Source organism: Elaeis guineensis, chromosome 8, assembly GCF_000442705.2.
Source record: "Elaeis guineensis isolate ETL-2024a chromosome 8, EG11, whole genome shotgun sequence".
Taxonomy (NCBI): domain Eukaryota; kingdom Viridiplantae; phylum Streptophyta; class Magnoliopsida; order Arecales; family Arecaceae; genus Elaeis; species Elaeis guineensis.
In genome coordinates this window covers 2,190,684-2,202,855 of record NC_026000.2, presented here as the reverse complement: position 1 = coordinate 2,202,855, position 12,172 = coordinate 2,190,684, and the positions used below count along the sequence as shown (strand labels likewise).

The following is a 12,172-nucleotide window of genomic DNA, read 5'->3' as shown; positions in this document are numbered from 1 at the left end:
TACCGGCTGAATCAGGAAGAATAATAAATTGGCAAATATGGAGGAACAAGATGAGAAAGCCTTATATCCTTGCAGAAGAAAGATGTTAGCTTGCATTTACGTGTGAAGAAGTTTAGAGTCAGTATTTTCGGACAACAGAAATCACCTTGTTACTGATCATTTCTCTCCTTGTGACATCAAGCCTCAGTGACATTATTCTCATAATGTGCTGCTGAAGATGAGAACCGCTTGTATAATCTTTGTAAGAGAACCTAATTTACTCCCAACTCCATTAAGACTTGGAGTTTGTTCAGTATTTAGCCGAATCAGTGATGTTCTCCCACTGATTAAAATCAATCTTGAAACCCATAAAAACTGATCCAATGAAAGAATTTTTGAAGCTCGAAAGCGATATCCAGAAGAGTATGAGAAGCAGTGTTGAGAAGACTTTATAGGCTTCAGGAAGCATGTTCCTGCATGAGAGCTGCCACTCGAATGGGTGCTGATGCACTGAAGTTGGAACCCCATAGAAAAGCAAATGCCTCTGCCAAAAGGATACGTGCAATTTTTGAGGTTACGTCTTGTTCAAATCCAAAGCTTGGAAAAGCCAGGGAGGTGTCTGCAAGCTTTCTCTGTCAAAGCCGGTGGAGTGATCGCCGCATTCCTCTGCTCTCCCTGGTCTGGATGTTGTAGACAAAAGCAGCGGCCTGATATCACTTGGAGTTGAATTAGAGAAGCTTATTTCCTCATTCAAGCTAGGCCAATGTTTTGATCTCTTCTTATCTGTGCCACATCCTATGCTGAGTGTTAGGTCAACATCACTCTCGTCCTCAGGCCACAAATCTGAGCCTTCTGCCTTCATCTTTTCTTTCAGATGCTTACCCAAGTTGGTGGGGTGATCCTGAGTATGCCCAACTTCTGTGAAGGTGCGGTCTTCAGAAGGCTGTCCAAGATCAAAGCCCTTCTGTGCTCTTAAAGGGTCTTCTGAGTAGATGCTTAGCTCTCGTGAACTTGGGCCTGCCCTTGTGTGGTAGTGATGTAGAGAACTGTACTCTGAGTTTAGATGTGCAGTGGAGTGATGTGTGCTACGGACATGAGAAGAATGACTGGTCTCTGAGGTAGATGTACTGCCGCGAAATCTGGTCTTTGTATCTGTGAAGACTATGGAAGTAGCAATTGTGGGAGATTGGAGCTTGTCCTGTTTACTTCTTATCTCAGCCATTAGCATCTTCTGAACACTGTACAGCCGATGGAGATCTTGCACCTGCAAATCCAATCCAAAATTTGTGCATCAGTACTTTGATTACAAATGATGACGACGACGACGATGATGAAGTAACAACAGTTGGCAGAATAAGAATGTCGAGATGGTATATATGGTAGAATTAGGAAGGAAAGAGAAGGACAAGTACACGATAAAAGCACGAGTTGTCAAGCAATGGAGACCCAAAGATATGGTATTGGTCATTTGCAATGAACATTTGCAGAAGCCTCGGAAAGGATAGGGGTCTGAAATTATGTTGAAGGGAGTGGAGAGAGAAGAAGAACAAAACCAATAAAGAAGTGGAACAAGAGGATTCAGAAATAACTCAAATCCATAATACCATCAGCCTACTGCAAGATGCATTCACGGGGTGGGTAGGAACAAAAAGTGAGATGCATGAGCACAGTTTCACCTGCTGTCTAAATATTTCTTCTTGCCTCAGCATTGTATTCCTGATAGATTCTCTGTTGTTTTGGAATGTATCCATGGACAACTCTTGAATACAATTGAAAGCAGTCTGGTTGCCTTCCTTGAGCAGTATATTCTTGAACCTGTCCCAATTACCTGAAGTGTTTGGATCAATAGTAACTACATGATGGTTGTTATTCAGCAAGGCAGTGAAGACATTATGGTTGCCATGCAGTTTTGTTCCCATTCCTGCAACAATAAGCGAATGTCAGCTATATTTAAAGACTCAGAAAACATTTTGCATTTGTACCATGTACCTATAGACGGATGAACAATAAGCATGTGCCTGTACATACGCACACTCGCATGCGTGCACACATGCACGTGCGCGTGCGCTCGCACACACAGAGGGGGAGAGAGAGAGCTTATTTTAACGTAATAGTATAAAATTTTAGATATTCAAAAACGGTTTACAAACGACTTCTCTAATTGCATTCTCTTCATATGGTTAGGAAAGAACTGGTGGCAACGTTGGAGTGAATTGGCCTATTGGAGATTCAGTTGTACTTGGAAGACTAATATTGGACCTCAATACCATACAGAACCATCTTCACAGGAAATTAATCATAAATTCTATCGCCAAAATGTGTATTTAATGATCCGGTCATGCATGTTAATCGGCTGATTGCTCCAGTCACAAAAATGTGTCATTAGTGCATTCCAACAGAATCAAGACGTTATCAAAACTTAAGACTCTACTTCCAATCAAGTGGATGAAATATAGATAAACAAGATCAATGCATTCATCTGTGAAAAGAACAAAAGTATAATAAAACTAATTTGACGATACTCTAAAACCATATTTATCTTTTACGTTAATCTAGATTTACAAGGTCAAAAGAAAGTTTTGAAATAAAAAGGAGCGGAAGTGTTTTTTCATTACTTCATCTGCCACTTTTAGCTCGGCGATTCGTGCCATCTCCCGAAAATTGCTATCATCAATCCGCTAGATTTAACACCATTATCAGTTTGCCAGGTTAGAACATTTATAGTCAATCCAACAAGGAAATATTGATTATTACAACTTGATTCAGGTGCTAGAAAATCCATCATCATGGGAACAACGAACAATAATCATAGTATAATAATCAATGCACCATGCACAATTTCTTACCTATAGGCCCTGCAGCAGCATTGCAGTCAGGGATCTACCTCACGGTATAAAGAAACTAGTTTTCAAACGACCTCGCAAATGATTTGAACAGCCATTGTTGGTATTCCCCAACCACAGAATGAAAACCCCACCCTCTTGCAGAGAAAGAATGAAAATGGGGGAATAGATCAATATCTGAAAACCACCCCTCGCAGAGAACTTTCTTTAATTGAGTACAAAGATAAGAGGTAGAGATCTAAAAAAAGTTTGTAACTACAGAGAGATGGAGATACAGGAAAAGTCTTCTAGTTCGAAGTAGACCTACGGTATCACAATATAGGATAGAAGACCATCAACTGGAAACAGAACATGGTGGATTCAAATAAAACAGAGGTGTGGTATGTTGTGTTCTTCAAAAGGAGGAACGGCCAGATATATCTTCCTCTAGAAATTGAGTCTATGAGCCAATAGCTACCTTTTGGGTTACAATAAAATTCTGGTAAATCATATAAAACCACATGTGGTTGGCCTCTCAAAAAACATTGTTCCCCTCTCTGGTAAGAGCAGGCAAAACACTCAGAAAAATTGGAAACATTTGTTAGTATGGGAAAAGAAGCTGTCATAAGAAACCAACCAACGCACAAACTTCTGCAACCAACAATAGATTACATAAATCATGTATGTGGACCTTCTGGGTGAACCTTACTGCAACATTAACAACAAAATGCATCTTTTTCTGAGCTGAAGAGTAAAACACATCTTGAACAACTCAGTGGTGAGAAGACTATTGCTTCTTCTTCTTGTTAGCAAGCACGATGACTATTATTCGATATCCAATTTCGATCCAAGACACACCCCAGGTTTCTGCTAATTCTCAGTAAGAGGCTTCTAAAACAAGATCTAGAAAACACCAAGAAGAGAATATAGCCCTCCTAAGTAAGTGCATGACCGACATTTTTTTTTTTTTGAAGTGAAGTGCATGACAGATTTAAGACCCAAAGAAGAGCAAGATGACCTGATTTGATCCAAATGAAACACAATTAAGAAAGGACTGAAAGGTGTTGAGGGAAGAATAGGAATGCAGTTCAATTCACCTGCAAGCGCCGTTTCTGCAGCTTATCGAGCATCTTCACACCTACCAACCCCTCTTTCATCCATCTAACATCCCCTTAAATAACCAAGAAAGCTGGAACCCAATCTCCCATCAGTCTTCATGACCCATTCCCAGCAATGATGCCGTCGTGTGAATCCAAGTATCGGAGAAATCCACGGAAAAGGGATGATAGATTCGGAGATAAGCCGGATATAGGCAGGTTGTTTCCCACACATGAACAACCAAGCAATGACAGGCTGTGAAGGAGAGGAGGCAGCAAGCCTTGGCGAAACAGATGGGAATTGTATTATATCCACAAGGGAGGATCACAAAAGCTAGCAAATCGAAACAAAGATATATAAAAACAAATCTCACTCATTTACGTAAGCCATCTAAGCATGTGGACAAAATATTCCTGACAGCTCTTAGAGGACATGAAGATACCGAGATGCTATTGGGCTGATGCTTCCTCTCTCTCTCTCTCTCCAACTTCCCTGGACAAAATCAAATCCTTTTCATTGCTTCTGTTCCTTTAGAGAGAGAGGGGAACCGATGCGTAGGACCCACTCATGTGGTTTCTACTCTTTGCCTTAGGATCACTTTTTTAGACAACCAGCATAGATAGTATACTTTTCTTTGATGGTAGGACAGATAGGATACTATATTAAACAAAAGCCAACTCCTCAGATGGGTAAAAAGGTGAAGACTATGCCAAACAACACCCAACTCCTCAAATGGGTAAAAAGGCTAAGCTATTTCTGGGATGGGATTTTTCTGCGGCAGAAAATGGTGATTACTTGAGGGCATTGGATAATAGCAGGGTAAAACAACTGAACTTTTACAAAGGGCAGGCATCTATCACACCATAAATCTGACCCATTTCTTAACTAGATAACATTCTCCAAATTCTATTCCTACTATTACATGAAGAACTTTCCCGCAGATCAACAAAGATGGTTCGTCTCCTAGATCTGTCATCTTAAACCACAACCAACCCCTTTGGGGGTGCAAAGATAAAGTTTTTCCCATAAGATTAATGGTACACCATAAATAAGAGCAAACACGGAGCAGCTAAAATTTGCAAGGTTATGCATCCCTCAAAAGGGAAAAATGATCCTTTTCGCCACTCCATACTATTCTCCACATTCTTAATTTGTAAGAACTTTTCAATCAACCAATGAGGTTACTATCTTAGACTAGTCATTTTAAACCGGACCCAACTCTTTATATTAGTGCAGAGGTTGAATTTTTCCCTGGGTGGGCAGCTTGGGCTTTTTCTATAGGAGAAACTGTCATCGGATAAATAAATAAATTATTCAAGCAGGAGGATCCCTTGCACCAAAAAACTCATCTTTTTCTTGACCAGATAATATTCTCCAGAATTTTATACTCAACCCAATCATTGCTGTTGGTATAAAGTCTACGAGTTGCGTGTGTGGCCTTTTCCTCTCATCGAAAGAAGGGCTCGGTACTATTTATAGGTCAGAAAATTCTCTGCCCAAGAAAGATTCTTGGTTCCTTGTAAAAAAATGCTATTTTTATCCCAAATCATTATCTTTTTACTTCATTTTCTCTAATTCCAGCTATATATATATAAAATCAGATTTCAGTTAGAATCGTTTTTTCACTTGCCAAAAGGTCAAGAAAAAGAATGACAGAGACATCTCAAATAAAAAAATTATAAAATAAATATTAAAAAAATGAGAGTAATAAAAGTACATAGCAGTAATTTATCTTCCAAATGGCCATCACCTTCGCAGGATCACTTCGGTGAAGCCGCCCACCACCAGCAGCCTTGCATGCGTCCGGGGATTTTTTTAATAAGACCGATCTCTCTCTCTCTCTCTCTCTCTCTCTCTCTCTCTCAGTGACCACCATAACGGTTTTGGGTAGCCACGACGTGATAAGAAATCGAATGTTGTACAAGAAAATGTGATTTTTACTTAGCAACTAATTTATTTTCAACGTTTGCAGTATATTTACATATCAATATCAGTAAACAACAGAATAGATTCAAAAATTTATGTTTAATTTATGAATAGTGTTCATAAGATAACATTGTTATTTTGCATTTATTATCCATTACTTCCACTGATGGATATTTTAGTAACTGCAAATCTTCTTTTTTTTTTATTTTTTATGTACCTCTTCTATTGAAGCCATCCACCATATACAAATCTTTCATCATCATCTTTCTAAGTTCTAGCTAACACCATTCAAATTTTTTGGCTTACACAAAATTCCTACATTATGAATACAGGATAATTTTTGATACATCAACAGAATAGCAGTGGGTTACAAGTCATAGTTGCATATAACCAATAAAAAATCTTGTCATATATCTAATTACAGAAATTTTCTATGGGTAAATATAACAGTTAGACAGCAGTTGTATGATTTAGTTACTTAGCCTCCTACTTGGTAGGAGGTGAAACTTGTGGTTAGTGGTCCGGCTAAATAGAAGGAAAGTCTGAGGCTAGCCTCTGGTGTATCTAATGATCATCCCTAGCTTTGTGAGACGGAGATTGGTGATTTTCTTTTCTCTCGAAGAAAGCTGTCATTTCTAATGGGATTCGGTTGTGGTACCGGAAAAGTCATCTTTGATCTCAAAAATCTCTATAGTCTTTTGCAAAATTTTCTAGCTTAATATCTGATCTTCCAACATTTTTAAATCTAATCACTGGCTGTCGCTAAGTATGACGTCGAGAGAGATGGGAAGGACTGGTGGAGGTCCTGTTGGTGACCAGATTCGAACAATATCCTGTCACTAAACAAATGGATTCCATCAAATGCTATCAAAATACTCTATCAGAAAAAGAGATGTTACCAAAATAAAAAAGAAATAGGAAATAAGGGAGTTTCACGAAATTTTTTTTTCCAGTATTGCCGATGTGGTATCTTGTTTGTACGGTCAAATTAAGAACATATTTATGGAGAAAGATGAATTGAGAGTAGTTTCATTGTCATTCTGATTTTGAGAGAGAGGAACGAGAATAGGTTCCGTTCTAATCATTTATCCTTTGAGTTTTTTCTTTTTGTTTGTATATAATTTTTTTAATATTTGTGCCACTAAACATCTCATCATATGAGTTGAGTTTTTTTTTTTTTTTTTTTTTTTTTTTTTTTTTTTTTTTTTTTTTTTTTTTTTTTTTTATGGCGTGGGACCAAAACAAGACCCAGGTCTATGAATTATTATGGTAGGGATTCCGGGAATTGCAGCTTTGCCATCATCTGTCGAGGAAACTATCACAAAGTTTGCAGATTGCAACGAAGTGATGGGACCTTAGATTAGATATGACAGGGCAAGTGCCCGAGGTATGTATGATGAAGCACTGCAGCGTGTACTTTTCTTTTTTTTTTTTTGATGGAAAATTATAGCGCGCACTTAACTTTTAAAACTATATCCTATCACCATTATCTAATTAATTTTGTCTTTTAGATCACTATTATCTAATTAATTTTGTCCCTAGCTCAACGTTTGCATCACTGATTTGATGGGACAGGTCACATGGAAAGAAAGATAACCTAACGGTACAATTTCCATCCGGGGGTAAGGAAACGTGGATCCATTTGGATGGGGATATCCAAACGAACACATAATATAGACACCAATGAGAAAGAAGTCGAAAGGCATCCAAGTTTGAAGGATATTTTGTCGACTTCAGGAGACCTGGACTATTATAGGGGGCCAAGGGGGGTATCCAACGTCTCCAAACAACCTTCTCTTCCATGCTTTATTTATGGGATAACTCGGTCTACTTTGGTGGCGTGCTGGATCAAATTATTCTATAGGATGAACGACTCAGAGAATTTAATTTGATTTAAGAGGAATTCCAGCTGAATAAGGCGAACATGAGATTACAACTGCACAGTTGATATCAACATATAAATTGTTTTTTTTAGGCAGAAATGGATGTATATGGTATAATATATCACTAAAGCCTAATAGATTAACGTAAAGCTACATCTACAAGGAATAGAATACTTGTTTCTTAATGAGGGGAAAAGAAACAGCATGCAAGGTGGGTGCAATGGATGTATTTTTTTTTTTTTTCTGAAATAGAACAAGTTAGGTCTTGGATGCTTAGATTTGCTTGTCAAGTTGGACATTACGTGCCATATCTTACTCCACGTCAATATAATAATTGTTATATCGTACCGCCATCCACTTCAAGTGCCCGCCAATTAGGCAAGAGAAAGATGCATAACGTGCCCAGTTTGGTTTGGCTTCTAGGATTTGACATCCTTTGATGTGTACCCATGTGAAACAAGGTTGAGGTCTGGGTCTCCCAAAACTTTTGACCATCGGAGGGCCGTCAGCCAAGCATGTGAATCTTTCACTCCAAACATGATATTTTTAACACTGACCATTGAATTTAGAATTTATGTTTGCCTTGAATCCACAAGTACATAACCATTAATTATATAATTTTTCTTCGTTCGCTGCAACTACTCAACTATATATTCCCGTTTCAAACGCATGCATACAAAAGAATAAAGGCTCATGCATGATGCGAAAATTTTACTTCGTACATATGAGTCACTACTTGATTTAGGGATCTCAATCAAGTATATATGTCTCTTCCTTCAGAAGGTCTCGGCCTTGGACTTGGTATATATGTGGAATCCAATGAATCTGACCCTGGTTGATAATATAAAGCTTAGTTCTTTGCCCACACTACAAATTTCAGATTTCTTTCGCTCAGTAATCTAGTCTAGAGAAAAAAATATATAAAATACGACCTCTATGATGGTATTGGTTTTTTCTTTTCTTCTAGCAAAATAAACATGGAACTCATCATTTATTTTACAGTCATTTTCATCCTCTTTTCATACTAATCTAGTATGGATTTTATTTTCAGATTGCCTCCAACCAAATAGACGTACCGAACAAGGGTACCTCCTTCACAATTAAAGCTACATTGCTTTTAAAAAAAGTTCTTAAATCTATATAAATGAAACTGAAATGTATGTTACTTTGACTTGATAGAGATCAGATGGATAATTAGGTAGGAGTTGAGAGATGGGTGATGACTGATGGAGCCATTGACCATGCACACAATTGGTGATAGTCAATTGCTTAGAAGAAGATTTCCGCATAGCTGGATTGTTTAGTGGATTTAGAGGCAAGAGATATGGGAGGGTGGTTGATGGATGGGGACGGATATGCCCGGGGCCATTGGAAAGCAATGGGCGGAGATTCTGGCGACAAATCGCTACCGCATACTCTTGACACTTTCCACCATTAATGAATCCTCGATTTGACGCACGAGGTACGAAAGCCAGAAAACAGGATTGTGATGAGGAGAAGGAATCACCCAGATGGTCCCCCCCCCCCCCCCATCCCCTTCTTATCTTCCTGTTCTCCCCTGCTTTTTTTATTTAAAATATCTCCCATCCCCTGTTGTCCGGATGCTTTCTTCCTTCCAAGTGATCTGAATCTCGAGGCCTACACCAAAATCTCAAAGCGTTAAAAACCAAGTAACATGTCTGTCTTTTATTGCTCATTTTTTCTGTGACACCAGATAGGAATCTCATGGACAAGATGCCTGACTCTCCTGTGCTCCTTTAATCGACACCTGCAAAGATTGAGAAGTAAACAGGAAACATATGAGTCGCTAACATTTTTTTTTTTTTTTTTTTCCACCTCTATTAATGTTGCCGGTCCTGAGAGGGATTTAAAAGATGTTTTGTGCCAATTGGTTGAGACTTCGCTTGCACGGTCTATTCTGTGGGACTGCTGAAGCTGGGCTTTTGACTGCTTTGTGCTAATTCAGATTGACTTCAGTCTTGTTATTTCTCATCAGGTTTCTCATTATCTCGGGCTGTTCGTGTCCCTTCTTGATATTTTTCATCTGCTTCACATTTTTTTTTCGGGAATTCTATGGTTTTGGTTGTTAAGATCATTTTGGGGTGTCTGCTGTGTAATCTCTCGCATGTCAACTTCTGTTAACTTTTACGACTTAATAAAAACTAGCGGCTGGTGGGTTTATTCCTTAGCCTCTATTACTTTGAAGACAAAAAAAATACAACACATAAATTGAAACGTTATTAGTCACCAGAAAAACATGCTTTATAGGTTGCCAGTCTCTTCAAACTTGGTCGACTCCTGACGGCACCTAATCTCATAGGTAGGAACTTAAGAACAGGACAAACCAAATGTAAAAATTTAGTTATATGCACCAGCTCCACAAGCCTAAAGCTCCGAGAAACAATAATCAGCAAACTGCATATCAATGCAAAGCCATCGACAGTTCGACACGCCACTTTTGAGCGAAGAAAAGCGAAGTCGAGAGATCATTTCTCCATATAATTAGCTCAAACATGTCACGATCGAGTAAAAAGGCTAGTCATTAAAATCATTTTAATGAAATGCAAGTGAAATATTTTTCTCAAGTTGACTCCAGGTCAGATCAAATTGGGTTCGAATCCTAATATCAAGCCTATCACAATACCACACCCAACCGATTTATCCATGCCCGATCTATGATGGAGCCATGAGGCCTAATTTCCTTGATGGAAGTATGTTTGATTTCTTGGGTTAACCAAAAAGAATTTATCTGTGTACTAAATATTTGGTGAAGATTACAGACCTTCAGGAATCATCTGGAGGCCTAGCTAACAGTTAGAAGTAGAGTTGAGCAGGCAAACTCATGCTGAGAAGGTTATGCTTGGGAAAATCGAATAGAGTTTCTGCGATATTTCTAAGTTTGGCCGGTATGCATGGTTCATTATGCTAAATATGATCATCCTGTCATAATATGGATCTTTTATAAGCAAAACAGTTAATTCTTGGTTCAATTTTTCATCATTCAGTTATATTGGAATTATACATTCATTTCCATTTAAACTCGGCTGTCAAAGTGTGTACCATGGTCTAGAAGTGTCATCAATGATGCAGAAATTAAGAAAGGAGCTGCCGCTTGATCAAATTAGTATATCCTAGGATATGGTTCATTCACAATCTAACATGCATGTACTGCACCACAATAAATTGGGGTCATTTCTGAAGACACTAAAAATAAAATAACCCAAAAGGAAGCAATATAAAAACCTCCTTTGAAAGATCCCCATGAGCAAATGTATACTTGATGTGAAGCCAAATTGGGCAGAAATAGAGTATGTTCACAACGGCCAACAAAGCTAGATTCCGTAACTAGAAAAGAATCCAGACATGTAGACAATCAGAGCAACAGTTAATTACAGGTGAAAACAGAAGAACGATTAAAAAGTGTTCTTCAAAACCAAATGCATATCAAAGGAATTTGGATGGGAATCAGGCAAGGCCTGAAAGGTGAAATTTTAGGAGCAATGGCCTGCTGATGGTGGAGATATGCATGATATCCTATGCATAACCATACTCCAATGAGAAAGGAGATTAGAAATTGCAAAGTTCAGTGGTTGAAACATTTTATTTTCCAGATTTAAAGGACAATAGATGGACGAGCAATGGGGAGGTCATATCTAAAATTGATGTTCTCATGGCTTACTGGACGCTTCACATACGACATCAAGTCTGTGACAAGTGTTCACATTCCTTTACTTAGTAATCAGAGATTCTAGGTTTTGATTCTTGAATCCCGCATTCTCAAAATTTAAATCTATGTAATTATAGTATGGGTGGTCTCCACCTTTTCCCAAACTGATCACCATGAACTCGGGACAACCCGAGTCCAAATCCAATAGGTTGGACCCACTTATACAATAATTCCCATTCCCAACCAAACTGAAGGCCATCTTGTTTTGTGCATTCATACCCGATCCATCGTGGTCATGGGCCTTGACCGAGTAAATGTGCCGGGCTAATTTTGGGCTTATCTCCATGAAACATGGTAATTGAATGGGTTCAAGTCGGCAAAATAGCTTGAAGCCGAAACCCTAGATTGGCCTTGGAGAGGAAGGGGTGGACTGGTGGAGCAATCTGAGCTCAGGCAAGAAGAGCGGACTGCGGAGATGGTGCTGGGATTTACCATAAAAAGATCAAATAAAAGATGTACTACTAGTCTACTACTCTTATAATACATTTTGCAAGTGTAGAGATATTAATCACGAATACAAAAAAGTGGTAATTTGGTGTCACTTTAATACAGACGTGGTTATATAAATGATGGCATAAGCAATATGGCATTAATAGTCATCTTCATCATCGTCTCTTCGCCCAATAAATCTTCTAATAACGGTTGTAATCGCTCCAAGCACTAAGAAGGCGGCAAATACTTCAAACCCTCCTCCAATGCCTATCGCAACGTTGGGCCCTGGTGCAAAGAATGTGAAA

General features: G+C 38.6%; 1 protein-coding gene across 3 annotated transcripts; it reads right to left on the bottom strand.

Moving 5' to 3' along the window:
- Nucleotides 1-4,413, bottom strand: LOC105050810 (uncharacterized). Of its 3 annotated transcripts, none has more exons than XM_010930977.4 (3): nucleotides 3,899-4,413; nucleotides 1,656-1,900; nucleotides 1-1,243 (listed from the first exon to the last, which is right to left on the bottom strand). In XM_010930977.4, the coding sequence occupies exons 2-3, from the start codon at nucleotides 1,896-1,898 to the stop codon at nucleotides 554-556; spliced, it is 933 nt and encodes a 310-aa protein (XP_010929279.1). In that variant the 5' UTR covers nucleotides 1,899-1,900; nucleotides 3,899-4,413; the 3' UTR covers nucleotides 1-553. The 3 variants fall into 3 exon arrangements, with proteins under 3 accessions (XP_010929279.1, XP_029122130.1, XP_073118229.1); XM_029266297.2 differs by having other exon boundaries at nucleotides 2,826-3,907; XM_073262128.1 differs by lacking the exon at nucleotides 3,899-4,413 and adding an exon at nucleotides 2,595-2,797.
- Nucleotides 4,414-12,172: the final 7,759 nt, after the last annotated feature.